This window comes from Trachypithecus francoisi, unplaced genomic scaffold (genome assembly GCF_009764315.1).
Source record: "Trachypithecus francoisi isolate TF-2019V2 unplaced genomic scaffold, Tfra_2.0 Lachesis_group0, whole genome shotgun sequence".
NCBI lineage: Eukaryota > Metazoa > Chordata > Mammalia > Primates > Cercopithecidae > Trachypithecus > Trachypithecus francoisi.
Genome location: NW_022681453.1, coordinates 27,293,780 through 27,320,491, shown reverse-complemented (window position 1 = coordinate 27,320,491; position 26,712 = coordinate 27,293,780). Strand labels below are relative to the sequence as shown.

General features: G+C 38.1%; 1 protein-coding gene and 2 long non-coding RNA genes across 3 annotated transcripts in view; 1 reads left to right on the top strand and 2 right to left on the bottom strand.

Annotated features, from left to right (window-relative positions):
• Nucleotides 1–23,642, bottom strand: LOC117083068. Its single transcript, XR_004436920.1, has 3 exons — nucleotides 23,558–23,642; nucleotides 4,050–4,053; nucleotides 1–12 (listed from the first exon to the last, which is right to left on the bottom strand). It is a non-coding gene; the product is annotated as an uncharacterized LOC117083068 (long non-coding RNA).
• The window catches only part of LOC117083069, a 50,163-nt gene that overhangs the window by 2,891 nt on the left and 20,560 nt on the right, over nucleotides 1–26,712 (bottom strand). The window lies entirely within an intron of this gene.
• On the top strand, nucleotides 19,714–20,938 carry LOC117083067 (non-histone chromosomal protein HMG-14). The gene has a single exon (XM_033210297.1). It carries the CDS (start codon nucleotides 19,849–19,851, stop codon nucleotides 20,149–20,151), a length of 303 nt encoding a protein of 100 aa, XP_033066188.1. The 5' UTR covers nucleotides 19,714–19,848; the 3' UTR covers nucleotides 20,152–20,938.

Here is a 26,712-nt window from a genome sequence, read left to right as displayed (position 1 = left end):
ATAAAAGATGTACTCAATAGTTGTTTTAAAAAAAACCGAATAGAATATATTTGAATGTTAAAAATTCAGATTTCCCTTTAATTGTTTTTCCAACCTACTTTTTTTTAATCATCCTGATTTTTCCTGAATGCTAGATGAAATACAAATCACAAAAAGGGTCACACACATACAATTTATATATGATTACAAAAGCTCTCTAGTCTAATCTTATGGAAATTTTTCAAACTAAAATGTTACTGGGTTCAAGCAATTCTCCCGCCTCAGCCTCCTGAGTAGCTGGTATTTCAAGCATGCCACCAAGCCTGGCTAATTTTTCAGTAGAGACAGGGTTTCACCATGTTGGCCAGGCTGGTCTTGAGTTCCTGACCCCAAGTGATCCATCTGCCTCAGAGACTGCAGCGAGCCAAGATTACACCACTGCACTCCAGCCTGGGCAACAGAGTGGGGAGACTCTGACTAAAAAAAAATGGTGTTATTGGTATCCCAAAGGTTATTTTTTACTCCTTCTTTTATATCAATAAAGGTTATTTTTATTTGTTCACCCTATAACTTTCCAATGGCTACTGTGATCAACCAAAGTCCCCATTCTAATTCTAAGAGATGGGATACACTGAGAGCAAGAAAAATGGAGAATGGTAATGGAGTCTATTTTATCCTGAAGCAATAACAAAATGAATTCAATTTGCACAAAAAGATTCTGATTTGCAGCCAAAGGACTAAAAAGGTCTTTCTGTTTACTTTTTATTAGGTAAGTATACACGCCACATTCTTTTCTGGCTAACTTATGCCGTAAAATGAGCTTGCTCCTCCCAGATGTTAGATGCTGCAAGCTGTGGCTTGTTCTGCATGTTGGAACGGAAAGAAGTGAACTGTGAGCAAGGACATTTTGAGTTTCAGCTTTTTAATAGTTGTCTCCCAGCCTTCTTAGCTGTAAGATGGGTGGGAATTGGGCTAATAGGTGATCATAATAATAACAGCAGCAACCATTTTTGGCAGCCTACTGTGCCACACACCTAGCACTAAATGAATACTTGAAATTATCTTATCTATTTCTTAGAAATCTAGTGAAGTAGGTGATTGCACAGTAGACACGCTAAAGCTTGGACCTGCCAGGGTCCCAGAACTTGTCAGGGCCCAAGATAGGGTCAGAGGTTTCAAAAGTCAGTCTTGGATTGCTTCTTGCATATTTACATGCTGACTGACAAAGCAATCTGACAGGAATTTCAGACTACAGCCGAGCAAAATGCAGACTTCTTTTTTCACATCCCTAAATGTGTTTATTCTAGAAGCATATATGGAGTTTTCCTAACACATTAGCTAGAAAGAAACATGATTTCTCTCTTAATAAGCACACTAAGGATGGCTGTGTAGAGTTGGGCAATATAAATAATCACTGCCAAATACACTGCTGTGTCATATACCAGATATTAACATTTATCATAGTGTAGATTCAGATTTCATTTTACACAACTCATATTTTTCTTAAGAATTGATAGGATGCAGGGCGGAGCAAGATGGCCGAATAGGAACAGCTCCAGTCTCCAACTCCCAGCGCGAGCGACACAGAAGACCGGTGATTTCTGCATTTTCAACTGAGGTACTGGGGTCATCTCTCTAGGGAGTGCCGGACAATCGGTGCTGGTCAGCTGCTGCAGCCTGACCAGCGTGAGCTGAAGCAGGGCGAGGCATCGCCTCACCTGGAAGCGCAAGGGGGAAGGAAATCCGTTTTCCTAGCCAGGGGAATTGAGACACACAACACCTGGAAAATCGGGTAACTCCCACCCCAATACTGCGCTTTAAGGAAACAGGCACACCAGGAGAATATATCCCACACCTGGCCGGGAGGGTCCCACGCCCACGGAGCCTCCCTCACTGCTAACACAGCAGTCTGCGGGATCGATCCGCAAGGCAGCAGTGAGGCTGGGGGAGGGGCGCCCGCCATTGCTGAGGCTTAAGTAGGTAAACAAAGCCGCTGGGAAGCTCGAACTGGGTGGAGCTCACAGCAGCTCAGGGAAGCCTGCCTGTCTCTGTAGACTCTACCTCTGCGGACGGCGCACAGCTGCAGTCCAATAGGGGAAGCAGCGGGGGCCGGTGCAGACGCGAACGACTCTGTCTGACAGCTTTGGGGAGAGCCGTGGATCTCCCAATGCGGAGGTTGAGATCTGAGAACGGACAGACTGCCTGCTCAGGTGGGTCCCTGACCCCTGAGTAGCCTAGCTGGGAGACATCCCCCACTAGGGGCAGTCTGACACCCCACACCTTACAGGGTGGAGTCACCCCTGAGAGGAAACTTCCAAAGGAAGAATCAGACAGGTACACTTGCTGGTCAGCAATATTCTATCTTCGGTAACCTCTGCTGCTGATACCCAGGCAAACAGGGTCTGGAGTGGACCTCAAGCAATCTCCAACAGACCAACAGACAGTCCTTCTGACTGTCAGACGGAAAACTATCAAACAGGAAGGGCACCTATACCAAAACCCCATCAGTACGTCACCATCATCAAAGACCAGAGACAGATAAAACCACAAAGATGGGGAAGAAGCAGGGCAGAAAAGCTGGAAATTCAAAAAATAAGAGCGCATCTCCCCCTGCAAAGGAGCGCAGCCCATCGCCAGCAACGGATCAAAGCTAGTCAGAGAATGACTTTGACGAGATGAGAGAAGAAGGCTTCAGTCCATCAAACCTCTCAGAGCTAAAGGAGGAATTATGTACCCAGCGCAAAGAAACTAAAAATCTTGAAAAAAGAGTGGAAGAATTGACAGCTAGACTAATTAATGCAGAGAAGATCATAAACGAAATGACAGAGATGAAAACCATGACACGAGAAATACGTGACAAATGCACAAGCTTCAGTAACCGACTCGATCAACTGGAAGAAAGAGTATCAGCGATTGAGGATCAAATGAATGAAATGAAGCGAGAAGAGAACCAAAAGAAAAAAGAAGAAAAAGAAATGAACAAAGCCTGCAAGAAGTATGGGATTGTAAAAAGACCAAATCTACGTCTGATTGGGGTGCCTGAAAGTGAGGGGGAAAATGGAACCAAGTTGGAAAACACTCTTCAGGATATCATCCAGGAGAACTTCCCCAACCTAGTAGGGCAGGCCAACATTCAAATTCAGGAAATACAGAGAACGCCACAAAGATACTCCTCCAGAAGAGCAACTTCAAGACACATAATTGCCAGATTCACCAAAGTTGAAATGAAGGAAAAAATCTTAAGGGCAGCCAGAGAGAAAGGTCGGGTTACCCACAAAGGGAAGCCCATCAGACTAACAGCAGATCTCTCGGCAGAAACTCTACAAGCCAGAAGAGAGTGGGGGCCAATATTCAACGTTCTTAAAGAAAAGAATTTTCAACCCAGAATTTCATATCCAGCCAAACTAAGTTTCATCAGTGAAGGAGAAATAAAATCCTTTACAGATAAGCAAATGCTTAGAGATTGTGTCACCACCAGGCCTGCCTTACAAGAGACCCTGAAGGAAGCCCTAAACATGGAAAGGAACGACCAGTACCAGCAATTGCAAAAACATGCCAAAATGTAAAGACCATCGAGGCTAGGAAGAAACTGCATCAACTAACGAGCAAAATAACCAGTTAATATCATAATGACAGGATCAAGTTCACACATAACAATATTAACCTTAAATGTCAATGGACTAAATGCTCCAATTAAAAGACACAGACTGGCAAACTGGATCAAGAGTCAAGACCCATCAGTCTGCTGTATTCAGGAGACCCATCTCACATGCAGAGACACACATAGGCTCAAAATAAAGGGATGGAGGAAGATCTATCAAGCAAATGGAGAACAAAAAAACAGGGGTTGCAATCCTAGTCTCTGATAAAACAGACTTTAAACCATCAAAGATCAAAAGAGACAAAGAAGGCCATTACATAATGGTAAAGGGATCAATTCAACAGGAAGAGCTAACTCTCCTAAATATCTATGCACCCAATACAGGAGCACCCAGATTCATAAAGCAAGTCCTTAGAGACCTACAAAGAGACTTAGACTCCCATACAATAATAATGGGAGACTTCAACACTCCACTGTCAACATTAGACAGATCAACAAGACAGAAAGTTAACAAGGATATCCAAGAATTGAACTCATCTCTGCACCAAGCGGACCTAATAGACATCTATAGAACTCTCCACCCCAAATCAACAGAATATACATTCTTCTCAGCACCACATCGCACTTATTCCAAAATCGACCACATAATTGGAAGTAAAGCACTCCTCAGCAAAAGTGAAAGAATAGAAATTATAACAAACTGTCTCTCAGACCACAGTGCAATCAAACTAGAACTCAGGACTAAGAAACTCAATCAAAACCGCTCAACTACATGGAAACTGAACAACCTGCTACTGAATGACTACTGGGTACATAACGAAATGAAAGCAGAAATAAAGATGTTCTTTGAAACCAATGAGAACAAAGATACAACATACCAGAATCTCTGGGACACATTTAAAGCAGTGTGTAGAGGGAAATTTATAGCACTAAATGCCCACAAGAGAAAGCAGGAAACATCTAAAATTGAGAATCTAACATCACAATTAAAAGAACTAGAGAGGCAAGAGCAAACACATGCAAAAGCTAGCAGAAGGCAAGAAATAACTAAGATCAGAGCAGAACTGAAGGAGATAGAGACACAAAAAACCCTCCAAAAAATCAATGAATCCAGGAGTTGGTTTTTTGAAAAGATCAACAAAATTGACAGACGCTAGCTAGACTAACAAACAAGAAAAGAGAGAGGAATCAAATAGATGCAATAAGAAATGATAAAGGGGATATCACCACCGACCCCACAGAAATACAAACAACCATCAGAGAATACTATAAATGCCTCTACGCAAATCAACTAGAAAAATCTAGAAGAAATGGATAATTTCCTGGACACTTACACTCTCCCAAGACTAAACCAGGAAGAAGTTGAATCCCTGAATAGACCAATAGCAGGCTCTGAAATTGAGGCAACAATTAATAGCCTACCCACCAAAAAAAGTCCAGGACCAGATGGATTCACAGCTGAATTCTACCAGAGGTACAAGGAGGAGCTGGTACCATTCCTTCTGAAACTATTCCAATCAATAGAAAAAGAGGGAATCCTCCCTAACTCATTTTATGAGGCCAACATCATCCTGATATCAAAGCCTGGCAGAGACACAACAAAAAAAGAGAATTTTAGACCAATATCCCTGATGAACATCGATGCAAAAATTCTCAATAAAATACTGGCAAACCGGATTCAGCAGCACATCAAAAAGCTTATCCACCATGATCAAGTGGGCTTCATCCCTGGGATGCAAGGCTGGTTCAACATTCGCAAATCAATAAACGTAATCCAGCATATAAACAGAACCAAAGACAAGAACCATATGATTATCTCATAGATGCAGAAAAGGCTTTTGACAAAATTCAACAGCCCTTATGCTAAAAACGCTCAATAAATTCGGTATTGATGGAATGTACCTCAAAATAATAAGAGCTATTTATGACAAACCCACAGCTAATATCATACTGAATGGGCAAAAACTGGAAAAATTCCCTTTGAAAACTGGCACAAGACAGGGATGCCCTCTCTCACCACTCCTATTCAACATAGTGTTGGAAGTTCTGGCTAGGGCAATCAGGCAAGAGAAAGAAATCAAGGGTATCCAGTTAGGAAAAGTAGAAGTCAAATTGTCCCTGTTTGCAGATGACATGATTGTATATTTAGAAAACCCCATCGTCTCAGCCCAAAATCTCCTTAAGCTGATAAGCAACTTCAGCAAAGTCTCAGGATACAAAATTAATGTGCAAAAATCACAAGCATTCTTATACACCAGTAACAGACAAGTAGAGAGCCAAATCAGGAATGAACTTCCATTCACAATTGCTTCAAAGAGAATAAAATACCTAGGAATCCAGCTTACAAGGGATGTCAAGGACCTCTTCAAGGAGAACTACAAACCACTGCTCAGTGAAATCAAAGAGGACACAAACAAATGGAAGAACATACCATGCTCATGGATAGGAAGAATCAATATCGTGAAAATGGCCATACTGCCCAAGGTAATTTATAGATTCAATGCCATCCCCATCAAGCTACCAATGACTTTCTTCACAGAATTGGAAAAAACTGCTTTAAAGTTCATATGGAACCAAAAAAGAGCCGGCATTGCCAAGACAATCCTAAGTCAAAAGAACGAAGCTGGAGGCGTCACGCTACCCGACTTCAAACTATACTACAAGGCTACAGTAACCAAAACAGCATGGTACTGGTACCAAAACAGAGATATAGACCAATGGAACAGAACAGAGTCCTCAGAAATAATACCACACGTCTACAGCCATCTGATCTTTGACAAACCTGACAAAAACAAGAAATGGGGAAAGGATTCCCTATTTAATAAATGTTGCTGGGAAAATTGGCTAGCCATAAGTAGAAAGCTGAAACTGGATCCTTTCCTTACCCCTCATACGAAAATTAATTCAAGATGGATTAGAGACTTAAATGTTAGACCTAATACCATAATAACCCTAGAAGAAAATCTAGGTAGTACCATTCAGGACATAGGCATGGGCAAGGACTTGATGTCTAAAACACCAAAAGCAACGGCAGCAAAAGCCAAAATTGACAAATGGGATCTAATTAAACTAAAGAGCTTTTGCACAGCTAAAGAAACTACCATCAGAGTGAACAGGCAACCTACAGAATGGGAGAAAATTTTTGCAACCTACTCATCTGACAAAGGGCTAATATTCAGAATCTACAAAGAACTCAAACAAATATACAAGAAAAAAACAAACAACCCCATCAAAAAGTGGGCAAAGGATATGAACAGACATTTCTCAAAAGAAGACATCCATACAGCCAACAGACACATGAAAAAATGCTCATCATCACTCGCCATCAGAGAGATGCAAATCAAAACCACAATGAGATACCATCTCACACCAGTTAGAATGGCAATCATTAAGAAGTCAGGAAACAACAGGTGTTGGAGAGGATGTGGAGAAATAGGAACACTTTTACACTGTTGGTGGGAGTGTAAATTAGTTCAACCATTATGGAAACAGTATGGCAATTCCTCAAGGATCTAGAACTAGATGTACCATATGACCCAGCCATCCCACTACTGGGTATATACCCAAAGGATTATAAATTACTCTACTACAAAGACACATGCACACGTATGTTTATTGCGGCACTATTCACAATAGCAAAGACTTGGAATCAACCCAAATGTCCATCTGTGACAGACTGGATTAAGAAACTGTGGCACATATACACCATGGAATACTATGCAGCCATCAAAAAGGATGAGTTTGCGTCCTTTGTAGGGACATGGATGCAGCTGGAAACCATCATTCTTAGCAAACTATCACAAGAAGAGAAAACCAAACACCGCATGTTCTCACTCATAGGTGGGAACTGAACAATGACATCACTTGGACTCGGGAAGGGGAACATCACACACTGGGGCCTATCATGGGGGGGGGAGGAGGCAGGGATTGCATTGGGGAGTTATACATGATATATACGTTATGCACATGTACCCTAGAACTTAAAGTATAATAATAATAATAATAAAAAAAAAGAATTGATAGGATGCAAAGAAGAAAATGACACAGGCCATAAAGCCAATTCCAAAAGAAGAACTCTAGAGGCATTCTGCAAAATTGTAGCATCATGAAACAAATGGATGATTTCTAAAGTGGCTGCTCTAGATGGGAGATGGTAGGTTTGTTTTTTAAAAATCTGTCACCTGACCTCAAAGACACATTGATATATGAGTGCTTATTTATTTACTCATTCATTTAACAGAATGTGTGGAGTGTTCATTGTTCTGGGCACTGGAGATACAACAGCAATCACAATGGAAATGGTTCCTCTGTCTTCATAGGACATGCATGAAGACACAGAAAATAAACAAGCAGAAAAATACAGAAAATAACCCCAGGTTGAGATAAATTATTTGAAGGATCTACAATGCCCTTCCAGAGAATAATGCATAGAGGAGGCAATACATTTTAGCTGGGGTAGTCAGGAAAGGCTTTCCTGAAATTTGAAGGATGAGAAGAAACTAAAGATGAGAAGAACCAGATTTGCAAAGGCCCCGAGGTGGGAAAGGGTGACAAGTTCTGGAAACTGTGTGATTGGTGTATAAGAAACTAGAGGTAAAAACCCATAGCTAAGATCAGGAGCAAAACAAGGATGTCCACTCTCACCACTTTCATTCATAGGCAGGAAAAACAATAAAAGCCATCAAGATTGAAAAAGACAATTTACAACTATCTCTGTTTGCAGATGACATGATCTTACACATAGAAAATCCTAAGGAACCACAAAAAAACTATTTGAGATAATAAATGAGTACAGGATAGTAAGATCAATATACAAAAATCAGTTGTATTCTATACAATTACAATGAAAAATCTGAAAATGAAGAAAACACTAATTTATCACAGCATCAAAAAATTAGGCCAGGTGTGGTGGCTCACGCCTGTAATCCCTAGCACTTTGGGAGGCTGAGGTGGGTGGATCACTTGAGGTCAGAAGTCTGAGGCCAGCCTGGCCAAGATGGTGAAACCCTGTCTCTACTAAAAATACAAAAAATAGCTGGGCATTGTGGTGTGTGCCTGTAATCTCAGCTACTCGAGAAACTGAGGAAGGAGAATTGCTTGAACCTAGGAGGTGGAGGTTGCAATGAGCCGAAATCGTGCCACTGCACTCCAGCCTGGGTGACAGAATGAGATTCTGTCTCAAGAGAAAAGAAAAGAAAAGATCAAGGAATAAATTTAATAAAGAAATGCAAAACTTGTACACTGAAAACTACCAAACATCATTAAAATTAATGAAGACCTAAATAAATGGAAGACATTCCACGTTGGAAGACTTAATATTAAGATGACAATACTCCCCAGATTGATTGCCAAATTCAATACAATTGTTATTAAAATCTTGGGCTGGGCACAGTGGTTCACGCCTATAATCCTAGCACTTTGGAAGGCTGAGGTGGGCGAATCATGAGGTCAGGAGTTCGAGACCAGCCTGACCAACATGGTAAAACCTCATCTTTACTGAAAACACAAAAATCAGCTGGATGTGGTGGCGCATGCCCGTAATCCCAGCTACTCAGGAGGCTGAGGGAGGAGAATCGCTTGAACCCGGGAGGTGGAGGTTGCAGTGAGCTGAAATTGTGCCACCGCACTCCAGCTGGGTGAAAGAGTGAGACTCCGTCTCAAAATATATATATATATATAGCTTGCCATTTTTAAAAAGAAATTGACAAGTTGATCTTACAATTCACATGAAAATTCAAGAAAACCAAAATAGTCAAAAACAAATCTTGCAAAAGAGGAGCAAAGTAGGCGGGCTCATACTTCCTGATTTCAAAACTTACTACAACGTCGTAATAATCAAGATAGTGCAGTACTGACAGACATAAGTATGGATTTATAGATTCCTGGAATAGATTTAAGAGTACAGAAATAAACTCATGTATCTATAATCAACTGATTTTTCACAAGGGTGCCAAGACCATTGAATGAGGAAAGAATAAATCATCTTTTCAACAAATGGTGCTGAGACAATCCACATGCAAAACAATGAAGTTCTAGTTCTTCCTCATACCATTTATAAAAACTAATTCAAAATATCTTAAAGACCTAAACGTAAAAGCTAAAACTAAAACACAGAAGAAAATAGAAGTTTAAATCTTCATAACTTAGGGTCAGGACACGGTTTTTTGGCTATGACACCTATAGTCATATAGGTGTCAAAACCAAAGAAAGAAAAAATGGATAAATTTGTCTTCATCAAAATTATAAACCTTTGTTCCTCAAAAGATATCATCAAGAAAAGAAAAAGACAATTCACAGAATGGGGAAAAATTTGAAAATAATTTATCTGATAAGGGACTTGTATCATGAATACAGAGGCTTGTATCAAGGATAGGGGACTTGTATCAAGGAATTTGTATCAAGAACTCTTGACTTGTATCAATAATTTTTTTTAAAAAATATAGATTCAGGGGGTACTTATGCAGGTGTGTTACACAGGTGTATTGTGTAATGTGGGGGCTTGGGTTTCTAGTGAACCCATCACCCAAATAGTGAACATAGTACTCAATTTGTAGTTTTTCCAACCTTTGAGTCCCTCTGCCCCTCTCCCTTTAAAGTCCCCAGTGTCTACTGTTTCCACCCAAGAATATGTAAAGAACTTACAACTCAATAATAGAAAGACAAATCGCCAAAGGATTGGAATCAATATTTCTCCTAAGAAGATATATGGCCAATAAGCACATGGAAAGATGTTCAACATCATTAGTCACCAGAGAAATGCAAATCAAATCTACAATGAGAGAACACTTTACACACACGAGGATGGCTATAATAAGAAAAATGGGTAAGTGACAAGTACTGGCAAGAATGTGGAGAAATTGGAACTTTTACAATGGTTGGTGGAAATATAAAATGGTACAGATGCTTGGAAAACAGTTTGGCAGTTCCTGTAAAGATTAAACGTAGAGTTACCATATGACCAGCAATTCTACTCCTAGGTATACACCCAAGATAAATGAAAATATACGTTCACACAAAAATATGCCTATATTCTATCTATAGAAAGGGCATCTCCTTTTCACTGGCAGTTTTCCTCTGTATCAGTCACAGCTTCCAGTTGCAAGCAACAGAAACTGAAACAGAAGCATTATTCTTAATAGCCAAAAAGTGGGGGGAAAATCTCAAATATCCATCAACTGAGGATAAGTTAGATAATGCAGTAAATCCACACAATGGACTATTATTCAGCCATAAAAAGGAATGAAGTGCTAAAACATGCTAAAAGATGATAAACCTTGAAAACATTATAATAAGTCAATATTACTATACCAAAAAAGAAAATACAGACAGGGGAAAAAGAGACTAAGGGTAGAGATAAAGTTGGAGATGTAGGTACCTGTGAGGGCCTAGCGGGCTTTGCTGGCCATACTTGTGAAACTAGGATTTATACACTAAGGGCAGAGAGAAGCCCCAGATGGATTTTAAGGGAAAAAAATGATACATGACTGACACATATTCATTCTGGCTGTGTACAGAAGCTTGGAGGAAGGCAAAAGAGGAAGCAGGGAGAGTGGTAGAACGCAATGGCAGTAGCCCAGGTTATTTGATTTAGCAGATATTCCAAGAGAAATAGAGCAAAATGAATAGATTTGAAATGTGTTTTGGAAATAGAACACACACACACACCACACACACACACACACACACACATATATTTATATAATTTAAATTAAGCCGAAACATTTAAACAACTATTGGTTTAAAAAGCTGTTTTTGTTGTAAACATACAAAATGTTTGACATTTAACTAAGAATTTGTAATGGACTAGATAATTTTCCTGGAGTCTCAATTCGTTTAACTTTATTCTTTTAATAAAGGTAATTTCTCTAAAGAATAAGCATATTGTTTAAATTTTATCCAGTTCTAAACATTTGAGATGGAATTAAATTCACCACAAGAAAAAAAGTATTTGTTAAACTATGAGTTCTAATTTGTTAACTCTAACAGTATACATCATAGATGCTCACAAAATTTCAAAATTGGAAGAGATTCTAAAATTCACTTATTTAGTCCACCAATGATTTAATATTTGTACAACATTCCTGACAATCAATCAGCCAGATCTAGATGTCCTGTTAATGCCGAATATTTATTAACAAAGAGATATTCAAATTTTGACATTTCTAAAGACTTGCTTTGGATATTAACATTTGTAGTGGATGCTTTAAAACATACACATTTTGAAGCTATACTTATAGAAAAACTAGGTGAATATAATATAGAAATTAATAGTTCAATTATAGTTGCTGTTACAAATATTTTGTTGAATGTGTTTCTTGATTGTATCTTTACATGTAAAGGAAGTAAATGAAGTCAGGAATCAGAGTTTCTTCTCTGTTAAATAAGCTGATCATCCATGAAAGTTTATATATAGCTACTAGCAAAAATTTGCTACTGAAAAATTTAAACTGAAATAAATGATTATCTGGCACCTACAGCAACAGCATATTTGTCTGGCAATGTTAAGCAATGAGTTATACCATACAAGTGAGTTTTACAAATAACCTTCTGTTGTAATCACTTGATGGAGACTTTTTATCTTAAACCATTTCTCACTGAAATCTCTCTAATCTGTCTAAGGTGTTGCAAAACTTGACTATCATAGCAAATCAATGAACATAATTTAAAAGATCCTGATGACTCAGGATCATTATAAAATACGTCCATGTAATAATGCTAGTGCAGTGAATAAAAATTAGCTTTCCCATCCACTGAATATTTCCACAAAAGGGTTGATGGACTTTATTGCCACATCAGGTCCCTACAGAGATTATCTCTTTTCCTTTTAGAAAGCCCTATGGCAAAATCTTTTATGCCCCAAACATTTCAAAACCCTACTCTGATTTACTCCTTAGGTATACTCCCCTCAGCTTCCATGCAAAAGTACCTGTATTCTGTCCATAGAAAGGGCATCTCCTTTTCACTGGCAGTTCTCCTCTGTATCAGTCAGGGCTTCTAGTTGCAAGCAGCAGAAACTGAAAGGGATATTGGAAAGTTTGCAGAATTGCTAGGAGGAAGATTGACTAGGACTAGGAGGATTCCATTTAAAACTGAAATTCCAGGACAAAGGACTAAAACCATCCTGCAGAACTGACAGGGTGAAAAACTACCACTGTTGTTTCTGCAATACTAATGTCACTCAGTCCCAGTAAATGGACATTGCAACCACCAGCATCCCTCAAAGCCAAATTCTTACCCACTACATCACCAGCTGAAAGGATTCTATAGAGGACCTCAATATTTAAATTGCCCATTGCTGAATTGAAATCTAGCATGGGAGAATCTATGTGGTGGAGTTTAGAATGCATGCCTATGTTGTAGATGTACAGGATGTTGGAATTTGAGTTTTATGTGTCTACCTTGGAGAGGTAGGACTCATCTATTAGTTATCTAGTACTGCGTAACAAATTAGATGAAAACTTTGTGCCTTAAAACAACAAACACTTATTATCTCATTGTTGGAGGGTTAGGAATCCAAGAATGGGAAGACTGGAGCTAGAGGAACCACTTCTAAGCTCATGCTTATGGCTATTGGTTGGAGTCCTCAGTCCCTTGCTGGCTGATGACTGGAAGCCTTAGTTATTCGCCAGGTAGACATCTCCATGGGGCTTCTTGAGGATCCCCATGACACAAACTTGGTATTTTCCAGAGTGATCCATCCCAGGGAGGGAGGGGGAGGGGGGGAGAGATAGAGAGAGAGAGAGAGAGACAGAGAGAGAGAGAGACTAAGACAGCCAAGTCTTAAAACCTAATCTTAGAAGTAACGTATCATTACATCTACCATATTCTATTGGTCACACAGACTGACCATTGTGTGATGTGAGAAAAGACCACATGAGTACATGAATACTGGAGGTGGTGACTACTGAAAGACAACTTGGAGGCTAGCTACTCTGTCCACTACATCCCCTCAGTTCTACACAGGCTTTTTCCTTGTTAAGCTCTAGCCATGTTTCTTTCCACCTAATATCCTCCAGGGGGAAGAGGAAGGCTTTGTTTCTCCTTTCCCTACCATATATTATTGTTGTACTCCCTCAAATAAGAAAAAATTTTAAGTGTAAATTAAGGTTATACATAACATTTATTTAATCTGAGAAACAGTTTATTCTCTAAACTATAAAATCTTAATATTATCCTTTTTAATGCTCTCTTAAAACCATTCTATTACTTTTAAAATTAGAGTGCACAATGACCATAAGCAAGAGAAAACTTGAATTGTAGATGGTATAAAATAAGGCTGTTTTATATATCCTCATTTTTAACTTGAGCCTATTTTTAATGAAATGGATGCAAACTCCATTATTCCTATACTCCTCTGAAAAAGCAAGGTCTTTTTACATTTTGTTATTACAACATCAAGCCTACAGTAAATATCCAAAACATTCTTATTCATTCAACATATAGGTATTTAACACCTATTATGTTTCTTGAATTGAATTAAAAACTCTCTAGTATCCTAATGTATAAAACGAGATTCTATGGTATGTGTGTGTGTGTTTGATACAGAGTCTTGCTCCACTACCCAGTCTGGAATGCAGTGGCAGGACCTGGGCTCACTGCAACCTCTGCCTCCCAGGTTCAAGTGATTCTTATGTCTCAGCCTCCCTAGTAGTTGGGATTACAGGTGCACACCACCATGCATTTTTAGTAGAAACGGGATTGCACCATGTTGGCCAGGCTGATCTTGAAGTCTTGGCCTCAAGTGATCCACCCACCTCGGACTTCCAAATTGCTGGGATTACAGGTGTGAGCCACTGCACCCAGCCCGTATGTTTTTTTTAAATGTATTATTACATGTTGAAGCACAAAATATCAGACTGACATGAACAGTTTAAGACTTTTGTATTCCTTGTGAACTAAAGAATTGAGTTTGACAACAAGTAACGTGGCCTGAAATCAACGTACATCTGAACTGCAAGCATTAGCTGTAGCTTTGAATTAACTAAGGGAGTAGGAAAACTACTGTGTATATTACTATAAGGCCCACCTTAAACTAATGAGATAATCATTTTAAGAACTCTACACATGGGGGGTGTGTGCGTGTGTGTGTGTGTGTGTGTACACTCAGATTGGAAGAGGTTAGTAAACAGTTACATTTTATGCTTGGTTAATGCCAACCTCAGTTACCTTTCCTGGATAAAAATGAATGCACAAGCATTGATAGAGACTTTATTTCAGCTGTTTATTTCAAAACAGTGTTGTTTTAAAGACAGTGAAGGCTTAAGATCTTCATATACATAAACCATCCAGATCCAAGTCAGAAACCCAAATGGACTCAGATATAGACCACTTGAAGGCCTGTATAGAAAGAAAGCACCTAAGTGAGAGCCTCTGGGAACAGGAGCTCAGATCAAATTAGCTGCAGCTATGGCAGAAAAAAAGGCAAGTCATGATCCTGTCCCTATCACTGGCCCTTGTCATCTGGCTAGAGATTTCTGGCCAGAGGTTTCTGGCCAAACTCCTGATCTTGCTGTAAACATAGGGGAGCAGTTTTCCCTTACCATAGGCTCAGCAGAGCGCTGCTTGGTTCATCGTACTCTCAGGCTCAACAGGCTGAAACAAAACTATCAGCTTGAACCAAATGGATTTCATGTTTTGGTAGATCCAAAATGGCTGATTAGGCTGGGGGTGGTGGCTCATGCCTGTAATCCCATCACTTTGGGAGGCAGAGGAGTGTAGATTGCCTGAACCCAGAGTCTGAGATCAGTCTGAGCAACATAGCAAAACCCTGTCTCTAACAGAAAGTACAAAAATTAGCCAGGCATGGTGGCACATGCTGCTAGTCCCCAGCTACTTGGGAGGTTGAGAGTGGGAGGATTGCTTGAAGCCCTGGGAGGCAGAGGTTGCAGTGAGCCATAACTGTGCCATTAAACTCCAGCAAGACCCTGTCTGAAAAGAAAGCTTATTATTAGTAATTTCATATGGTTAAATCTAACATTTAGTCCACAGGATTTAGTCAAGTTAGTATTCTATAAAATTATAATTAGCATGCCTTACACTGGGTCATAGATGTTTACTTTTAATAATATAAAAAATGAGCCCCAGAAAAGTTAACGTGCCATGTGGTTAGGTTAAAGCTACAACTAGATGGCCGGTTCAATGCGATTTTCATACTAGAATGCTTTATGGTAGAATTCCTAATGCTTTGGCCAACACTGCATTTTTTAACTTTTTTAACTAGCCAACATATTTAAAATGTGAGATTTCACACCAAAATCTGGATTGTCAGTTTCTCTCTAAAAATGGGGAAAATTCTGCCCTGAGTCCAGGATCAGGATTATGATGAAGAAAATCAAATATTCTGTGAGTGCATAATGTCAAGGGGTGCCAAATAACTCATAAATCAAGATTATACTTTGTGTTAAAAAATTAGCCAAGCATATTTGGGTGTACCTGTAGTCCCAGTTACTCTGGAGGCTGAGGTGGGAGGATTGCTTGAGCCGCGTAGTTCAAGGCTATGTGAGTGATGATCATGCCACTGCACTCCAGCCTGGGTGACAGGGCAAGATCCTGTCTCTAATAATAATAATAATATAATAATAATAATATTTTAATGCAATCTTTAAGTAATCAATATTAATGCAAAAATATCTGTGATTAGAAAAAACAATTTTAAATAAAGTGAGGCTGTTGTTCATGTGTTTTACAACCCTCCATTACTGTGCCACGTAAAGTCATTTCTAATCAGCCCTGTACACTGAGGTCACTTGTCCATCAAGCCCTGCCACTGGGCAGGTTGATGAGCATTGAAGATGATATGCAAACAGACTGGATAATAGAGCTTTAGATATAGTCACTTTTTATTGTAGAACTTTTAATAACTTCTTCCACTTAGTTCAAAATATGGGAAGATATTTTGGTAAATGTATATAGAAATACACATTTTCCCTTTTGCCTCAGGCTTCAGTACAATTCCTTATGGCACTGCCTAGCTACACACAGGAGGAGCTGAGTGGCAGCAGAGCCTTTGGATGGAGATGCACCTTCTAGGCAACATAGTCTCCACTCAACCTGCTTCACTTATTTGGCCTTTTTTGCATTCTTTCTACTCATCTTTTAAGTGTTTGTGTGCCCCAGAATTCGAGCTGAGCACTTTTCTCTTCCCTAGGTGATCTCCTCCAGAGATTGAAATTATGGATTTAATGCCATCTATATGCCAGTAACTCTCAAACATATGTGTTCATTCCTGACCTTTCCTTTGAGCTCCAGATTTAAATACTATGATACTTGATATTCTACTAGGATGACTAATATGATTTTATATTTGACCTATTAAAAACAGAAGAACTTTTGATTTTGTTCAAATCTGTTTCTTCTCCTATCTTCCATCTCAGCAAATGATACCATCATCCTTCCAGTTATTGAGATTAAACATCTAAACACCCTCTTTGATTTATCTAATTTCATCCTCCACCTTTAAACAATTAAGAAGTACTAAAAAAAAAAAAAAGAAATCTAGCCATTTCTTTCCATCTCTATTGCTACTACCATGGTCCAAGATACCACTATCTCCCTTCCTAGGTGTTGGAAAAGTCTTTCAATTGGTCTGTTAACTATGCTCTTCATCCCCTGCCCCATTCTGTTTTCCATTTAACAACCAAACTGATCTAAATATAAATCAGATTGTTACTGCCTTCTTAAAAACCTTCCCCCTGCTCAAGTCTTTCTGTTGTGATTAGACTCAATTCATACTTCTTACTAAGACCTATAATACATATGCTATGATCCTGCATCATCATACTCTAACAACATTTGCTTCCATATTCTCGAAAACACTCCAGACCCAATCAATCTCTCCTAAAGGTCTTTTCTTTTACATTCTCTAGGCCTGTTTTACTCTCTCCCCAGATCCTCACATGGTTAGTTTCTTCCCATCATTCAGACCTTAGCTCATGTCTGACCTCCACACACAGACTTCTCTCATCAGCCTATCTACAATAGTTCCTTCGGCTGCTCTTTCTCACGTCACCACCCGTCTTGTGAAATTACCCCGCTTATGTCATTGTTTATTTATTTTTTTCTTTCTTCAGGTGGAGTTCACTGATACATTCTCAGAACCTAGATTAGTGCTAAGAAGAGATGCTCAATAAAATTTGCTGAATGAATGCCTATGTCTGTGAATGAGTAAATGAGATCAACCAATAGAAGCCTCTTTATCTCAAGAAGACATTAACAAGGATCATTAGCTGTTATAAACTAACTAATGAACCATCCAAATTAATTTTGCTCCAGAAATACAAGGCTTAGTTTTTTAAACAGTTATCTCCATAAGCTCATTTCAGAGTGAACTATTTCACTTCAGAGAACATACAAATCCTTACTTAAAACCAACTGAAACAGTATCTGGCTCCTGGAAACTGACCTTAGAGAAAATTCAGAGTCAACAACAACCACATGAAACTCTGTGAATTATACAGTGACAAAATGAAGACTTGAAAAGATTATGGTAGCAGCTGGTGAAACTTTTAGAGAACAAAAAGATGCTCTTGTAGCTTTTATCTGTGACTTTTGTTTTTCAGTATTTTTAGAGAGCAACCGTCCTCTGTCTACATTTATGTTTCCTAAAGGACAGAGGCTACCTAGCCACCACAGACTGTGGCCACTAAAAACAGAAATAACACCAGAAGATAAATTGTTTTAAACCAATTTGGTCATCTCATTGTGATCCTCCTAAACTGGTAGGAAAGCCCAAGATGACATTTTTAATTGTTCTGCCTTCATCTCCTTATGTGTTTTGGCATATCACCACATGCGATTTCTAAAAACAGTTTTATTCATATATATAAAATATGTAATAAAATTCACCAATTTCAACCATACAATTTAAATGATTTTCAGCAGGTTTACTGGGTGGTGCAAACGTAGCCATAAATCAGTTTTAGCACATCTTCATCCTCCCGCAACAAAAGATCCTTCACGTCCATTGACAGTTAATCCAGCTTCCCATCCCTAGATCCAGGCAACCACTAAGCTACTTTCTAACTCAATAAATTAGCCTTTTCTGAACATATCATATAAATTATGTCTTTCTCATAATTAGCATAATCTTTTAGGTTTCTCCATGATGTAGAATTTGTAAGTGGTTGACTATTTTAATTGCTGAATAATATTCAATTACATGAATATACCACATTTTGTCTATTAACTAGTTGACATTTGGGTTATTTTTAGTTTTTGGCTATTGTAAATAACGCTGCTATGAGCATTCACATACAAGCCTTTGTGTGGACTTGTTTTCATTTCTCTTGAATAGATGCCAAGGAGTGGGGCTGCTGGCTTGTATGGTAGTTTCATGTTTAACTTTTTGAGAAACTTCCAAAACTGTTTTTGAAAATAGCTACATTTTACATTCCCACCAGCAATGTATGAGTGTTTCCATTTCTCTACATTCTCACAAACATTTGTTACTGTTAATTTATTATAGTCATTCCAGCAGGGGTGAAATGGTGTCTCATTGTGGTTTTAATTTGCACTTCTCTAAGGAGTAATGGTGTTGAGCATTTTATCCGTGTGCTCAGTAGCCATTCCTGTATCTTCTCTGGTAAAATATGTTTATATATTTTGCCCAGTCTTGACTGGGTTATTTATCTTATTTAGTTTTCCAAGTTATTTGTATATTCTGGATGCAAGTCCTTGATCAGCTATGTGTTTTGACCCCATCTATTGCTTGTATTCTTATTTTCAGACTTAAAGTGAAAAAGTTTTGAATTTTGATGAAGTTCAACTTACCATTTTTTCTTTTATGAGCTAAGCCTTTGGTCATATGTAAGAAATCTTTGCCTAACCTAAGGTCTCAAATATTTTCTACAATATTTTATTCTAAAAGTTTTATTGTTTTAGCATACATTTAAGACTATGATTTTACATATGGCATAAGGTAAGGGTATAAGTCCATCTTTTTTTGCATGTGGATATTCAATTGTCCCAGTGACCATTTGTTGAAAAGATTATCCTTTCCCCAATGCCTTTTCTTGGCATATTTGTCAAACATCCATTTGCTATAAAGATTTATTTCTGAACTCTTGTGTTTCGTTGACCTATATGTCTACCCTTACGCCAGTACCACTCTGTCTTAATAATCGTTATTGGGTTCTCCCACCGCCCCCGCTGTGGGTCTCAGCAACTCGGGCGGCGGGAGGAGTGGCAGCGGCCAGGCAGCCTAGTTTCGCGAAGGCTCTCGGCGCGCCGCGGCCCGCAGGCACCCGGCACGCGCCTTCCCCGCCGCCAGGATGCCCAAGAGGAAGGTCAGCTCCGCCGAAGGGGCCGCCAAGGAAGAGCCCAAGAGGAGATCGGCGCGGTTGTCAGCTAAACCTCCTGCCAAAGTGGAAGCGAAGCCGAAAAAGGCAGCAGCGAAGGATAAATCTTCAGACAAAAAAGTGCAAACAAAAGGGAAAAGGGGAGCAAAGGGAAAACAGGCCGAAGTGGCTAACCAAGAAACGAAAGAAGATTTACCCGCAGAAAACGGTGAAACGAAAACTGAGGAGAGTCCAGCCTCTGATGAAGCAGGAGAGAAAGAAGCCAAGTCTGATTAATACCATATACCATGTCTTACCAGTGGTCCCTGTCTCCCTTCTTGTACAATCCAGAGGAATATTTTTATCAACTATTTTGTAAATGCAAGTTTTTTAGTAGCTCTAGAAACATTTTTAAGGAGGGAATCCCACCTCATCCCATTTTTTAAGTGTAAATGCTTTTTTTTAAGAGGTGAAATCATTTGCTGGTTGTTTATTTTTTGGTACAACCAGAAAATAGTGTGGGATATTGAATTACGGGAGGCTTTGACTGTCTCCGGTGCCAGCTTAACATTCCATAGATGGGGGTTAGTTTTTATATCCTATAATATAAAGCATATTAAATGGCAATATGGAGTCAGTCCTGCATTTAATGTCTTGAATATTTTATTTTACTTCTATTCTCATGTTTTTTAGTAGAATTGTTTCCGAAAGAAAACCACTCCTTGATCATGGCGCTCCCTGTCGGAATTGTGTGCGCTCTGTAGCATCTTTGGTTGTGGCAGTCCTGTCTTCCTAATCACTTTGTTACTGTGCTGTGAAAGATTACTGATTTGAATATGTAGTGTACATGCTATTCAGTTGTGAACTGGTGGGCCCTATGTAACAGCTGACCAACATGTGAAGAAACTGGTACTTGATAGCCTCTTAAGGAAAATTTGCTTCCAAATTTTAAGCTGGAAAGTCACTGGAATAACTTTAAAAAAGAATTACAATACATGGCTTTTTAGAATTTCGTTACATATGTTAAGAATTGTGTACAAATTGAAATGTCTGTACTGATCCTCAACCAATAAAATCTCAATTACAAAAAAAAAATAATAATCGTTATTAATAGTAAGTTTTGAAATTGGGAAGCAAAAGTCTTCCAACTTTTTCTTTCTCAAAATTGTTTTGTCTTTTCTGTGTGTTTTGCATTTCTACATAAATTTTAGTATCTACTTGTCAAATTACGCAAAAAAGCCAGCCAGAATTTTGATGGGGACTATATTATATCCATAGCTCAATTAGTAGAGAATTTTTATCTTAATATTGAATCTTCCAATCCACAAAGATGGAACGTCTCTCCATTTATTTAGGTCTTCTTTAATTGCTTTCAGCAAAGTTTTGTAATTTTCAATGTACAAGTCTTACACTTCTTTTGTTAGTCATACCTGAGACTGGGAAGAAAAAGAGGTTTAATTGGACTTAAAGTTCCACATGGCTGGGGAGGCTTCAGAATCATGGTGGGAGGTGAAAGGCATTTCCTGAGTTAGTTGACTCAGTGGCTTAATGTTATCTTCAAGGAACAGGTTTCTTTTTCCTCTTCTTTATTCATTCTGCAATTTTGGCTTCATCATCAGAATGTTATAAACATTTCTTTTACAATTCTAGCAACACACTGAGATGCAACAATTTCTAGGTGGAAAAAAAGAGCATAACTTCCAACATAAACTTTCTGTATACTAATACTTTGCATATTCAGTTAGAACAAATTCAGATGAAGAGGCAGACAAAACATAAGGCAGAAATAAATAAATGTTCATCTGATTTCATTCTGCATAAAAAAGAGGATGGCTGAGGTAGATTGTATTATTGATCAAAATATTTAGTGCTCCTTGCAGAAGGATTACAGATTCTCATATCCTTTATCCTTGAAGTCATACTTGGCTAGGTGATTTAATTTGGCCAAGTGCACATTTCGCTTCCAAACATAAGCCATAAAACTCCTGAATGGTTCTATTGTAGTATTTTCCTTCTGCCACAATACAAAAAAAAAAAAAAAAAAAGACCCAGGAAAAAAACACAATGTCCCAAATAGTAGCTGTTTCTTTAACGTATGTTTGGGAATGAAGATGATGGGAAAAGTCACAGCTAGCCCTTGAAAAACAAGCAAAGTAAGAAATAAACTTTTGTTAATTATGAGTTTGTGAAATTTGGAAATTGTTAGCACTATATAACTTTGTATGAGTTGACTGACATCAAAACTGGTACCAGGAGTGGGGTGCTGCTTGAACAGAACTTCACATGGCACTGGCTTTGGGATTAGGCAGCAGGTGGAAGGGAGATGGTTACTGGCAGATAGAAACAAGGTGACATGTTTTACAGTAGCAAAACTTTGGGGAAAATTGATACCCACAATTTAAAAGTTAGATAATGGAAACAATAAGCATGTGGCCTTAGGTGAAAAAGTTGAAATCACAAATGTTAGGGGCACATTTTCTTGCTGTTGCGTGCAATCATAAAACAAAACAATTCAGAAAAGAACTGGCCAGTTTGCAAGCAGAAATGAAAGAGAGAATATGAGAATTTCTGTGAGTTGCAGAATTGGAAAATGCAATCAGTTCTCAAATCTCACTACTAAGCTCTAACTATAAATCTAGAATTGATGAAACTTTAAATTCAATACTTAATGTAAGCATTGCATTCAACAAATACTTGAATAATTAAGATGGCATTCAGTAATTTTAGTTGAAAAGGATAGCTTTGGAAAGAGATAAAGATGTGATTATGCACAAAACCAATTAATTATCCACATATCAGCTATATGTCTATAGAGACAGTAACATGTCTAGAGATAGAGACAGATGAAAAAACTTGGCATAACTATGGGCACATGGAATTGACAAGAATCAAATATTAAATCTAAGATGTTTATGAGAAATTTTGTACTGACAAAAGAGCCATATGCTGCATTAAAAGATGCTGTTTCAGACTTAAATCAACTTTTACATTACAACTTTAATGAGTAGGAGGGAAGGTGAGGAAGCCACAGAGCCCCCAAGGAAGGCATATTCTCCAGTCCCCTTTTCAGATGTGGCCAAGAAGGATCATGAAAAAGAAGGTGAGCAAAAAGCCATGGAGAAAAATGTCCTCAGAAGCTACTCTTAGGGAGCATAAACAGTGACTAATCAAGAAACGTTCCTCACCTCCAGGGTAAGCGGCCCTTATGGAGTCTGTAGGATTTCAGAATATATATGACCTAATGACTGTTATGCCTCCCATTCTTCCCCTTTGAAGAATGGGAGACTTTATTCCAGTTTGTTGAAATGAAATTACCCATCCCTGTTCCACCTTTGTATATTAAACTTACAGAAAATAGATAATTCACCTTTTTTAGCTCTTAAGTCTCTGGATCAGAGGAATCACATTCATGCTTTACAGAGAGACTATCACAATATCTTGAACTTTGAGCTTGATATTGTGATTGGATGGGATGATTGAGTTGTCTTCTTTAGGCAGAGACTGAGTATATTTTGCATGTAGAAGAGAAGCAATGGAAAACCAAATATCGTATGTTCTTATAAGTGGGAGCTAAACTATGAGGACACAAAGAAATAAGAATAATATAACAGGTTTTGGGGATTGCTGGGAAGGTTAGGAGAGGGATAAGAGATAAAAGACTACATATTGGGTACAGTGTACACTGCTCTGTTGATGTGTGCACTAAAATCTCAGAAATCACCACTAAAGAAGTTACCTATGTAACCAAGACCCACCTGTACCCTATAAACTATCGAAATTTTAAAAATTTCAGTTAAAAAAAAACAAAGACAAAAACCACACATTGTATAGCTGTACAAAAATATTTCTTCTTTATAGCCTTATGCCATAAGATTTTTTCTATTTTTAATTTTTTTGTATACGTTTTAAATGTTTTTGCTAAAAACTAAGACACAAACACACATTAGCCTAAGTCTGCATGTCAGGATCATCAAGACACCACCATGCAGCAGAAATTTTTCAGCCCCATTGCAATCTTACGGGACCACTGTCATATATGGTCACGACAATCAGTTGTTTACCAGAACATCATTATGCAGCATCTGACTGAATTTCTGACCTTTAGATTCTTTAAATACATCTATGGAGACCATAATATACAAAGGAATACTTTGTTTCTGTAATGAATTCCAAAGTCTAAAAAGTTAGAAAAAGACATCTTTTAGGGCAGGGCCTGACTCAACTCTTATCTGCCCACCCAAATCTACACAAATTAGTAACATCCTTTCTTCTTAAATATATGTAACATAGGAATAAATGATACTTTTATCTCAAAGTTCAACTAGAAAACCTGCAGTTCCCACTACTCTGAATAAATGATGCTGTTATAAAAAAGTATCCCAAAATTTTTAACTCAAAATTTCAAAAATGATGCTATTATCTCAAAATTCAGCTAGAAAACTTGCAGTTCCCAATACACTTGAACAGTTTAACCTTATAATACACAAGCCCTGTATACTATGTTCATATTTGCATGCATTCCCAAATTAAAATAATTTGTTATAGATTAAAAAGCCAAGATGCATCCTTCGGGTTTCTTTTATACAAATGGTTTTTAATATCATATATTGAACGTTTTTATACACCAAAGCAGCTTCTAAATTAAATCCATTCTGTTCACAGCATGTTGCAACTAAATACAACTATTTGAGGCAAAAAAGGAGACAGGTTGCCCTTAACAATCTACATTTTGGTTGAATATGGCAACAAAAGGAAGTGGTTGTTAGAGCATTAATGGCATATGTATCAGTATATTTCAACTCGGCAATGGAAATCAATATGTGTAAATTTCATATTTTATTGGATTAACATTATTTATAACACTATCTAGATGTTCTTATATGTTGAAAAGTTTACCTAAGATTATATTATAAAGAAAATCATATTTCCAGCACTGGTTCTACTGTTTATAAACAGGATTGCTTTCTGGCAAACTAAAGAATGAATTCCTAAATAAGTAAATAAACAGAAAACAAAGCTGCCAAAGTCTCTTTGCAGATTTACATTTCTCCATTTAGTGTTTACATTTTACCCTAAAGGACTTACAAGGAAATTATTGTGAAAAATACAAGGACTGGAAAAAGCCCAAACAAGACAATGAAAGAGATAAACGAATGAGGGGAAAAAGTGAGGAAGGTAAACTAAAAAGCCAAAAAAATTCAGTAAGAGTTAAGTAACCTCATTCTAATATCGTATCAGGAGAGTAGCAGATTGCCTAAGCAATACAACACAGAGATTAATTTTTGCTCTATACAATTCTGAGCCCTATTTTCAATACAATCATTTTATTATCTAAATATAGCTACAATTAATTTCAATTTAGCTGAATGCATTATCCACAATTATCCACTTGAAAGATTGTCTGTAGTCTCCTGCCTTAGCTATTAAAATTGTCAAGCCAACCGAGAAAGAGTAGGACTAGGTAGAAACCAAAGATAGCAGTGGTGGACAGTACCAGTGCCTGTGTATTTCCAATCACATCCCCAACAAATGCAGCACAACATCAGTCACTTGAACATGGGATCTGAATTATAAAATATTTTAAAATAATCATGTTTTATACTTTAGATATATAAAATAAAGCTAGTTGATGACAGCAGCAGCAAAAAAGATACGATTTTGAGGCTGGGCGCAGTGGCTCATGGCTGTAATCCCAGCACTTTGGGAGGCGGAGGTGGGCTGATTACCTGAGGTCTGGAGTTTGAGACCAGCCTGGCCAACATGGTAAAACCCCATCTCTACTAAAAATACAAAAATTACTCAAGCTTGGTGGTGTGTGCCTGTAATCCCAGCTACTCAGGAGGCTGAGGTAGGAGAATCAATTGAACCCAGGAGGCGGAGGTTGCAGTGAGCCAAGATTTTTGCACCACTGCCCTCCACCCTGGGCAACAGAGCAAGACTCCATCTCAAAAAAAAAAAAAAAAAAAAAACTTCATCCATTCCATTCTACAAGATACATCACCTCCTCCCAGAAGGCCTAATTTATACATCTCATGGCATTTTTCGAAAAGCAGTGCGGGTAATTTAGCATGGGCTTACCTCTTAATGTATGGCTTTGAGCAAGTTGCTTATTCTGTCTCTGCCCTACTCTGCTTATTTGTAAAATAGGGATTAAATTAATACCTACTTCTTAGTATAGTTGTGAGAATTAGAAGAATGAATGCATATAAGGCACCTAGATTAGGACCTCACACATATTAGTTCTTGGTTCATTTTAGCTCTCTTAAATGGAGAGAAAGCAGAGGATAAACTGCATTGTTGACTGTTGTATTCCATACCTAACACAGCTTCTGGCATCTAGTGGCTCTCAAATATTACCTTTGAAAGAATAAAGACCTCTTTCTTGAATTCTTATAATTAGGGTGAAAGGAGGAAGAAGAGCCAGCAAAATAGTTCTAGATGGAGGTAAGCAGTTAGTTTTTAAAACTGAAGAAAGTTCAGAGTCTGAGTCTCTGAGGGTAGGGGTGGTGGCACTTGATTCTATGGTCAGTGAATTAAAGCAACTTGTTTCCCCTGGGGATTATATTAGAAGAAAATGGATCACAGTAATAAAATATAAACAGACCCAAAATCTCTGGTTAAATCTGGTTAATACAAACTGCTCATCAGGAAAGAGTAGCAAATTTATTACCATAAAGTGTTGTGTAATAAATATGGCTAGAATGTACTTTAGATATGTCCAAAAACCATTAAAAATGGTTTTACAGAAACTTTGTTAAAATTTCAGAGTCTTTTCATGAAAGGCTGCCTTACCCAAATTATCAGTGAAGAGACCTTTATCTTGAAACACTTTCTTTGACCTTTTCTTGGTTTTTCAAG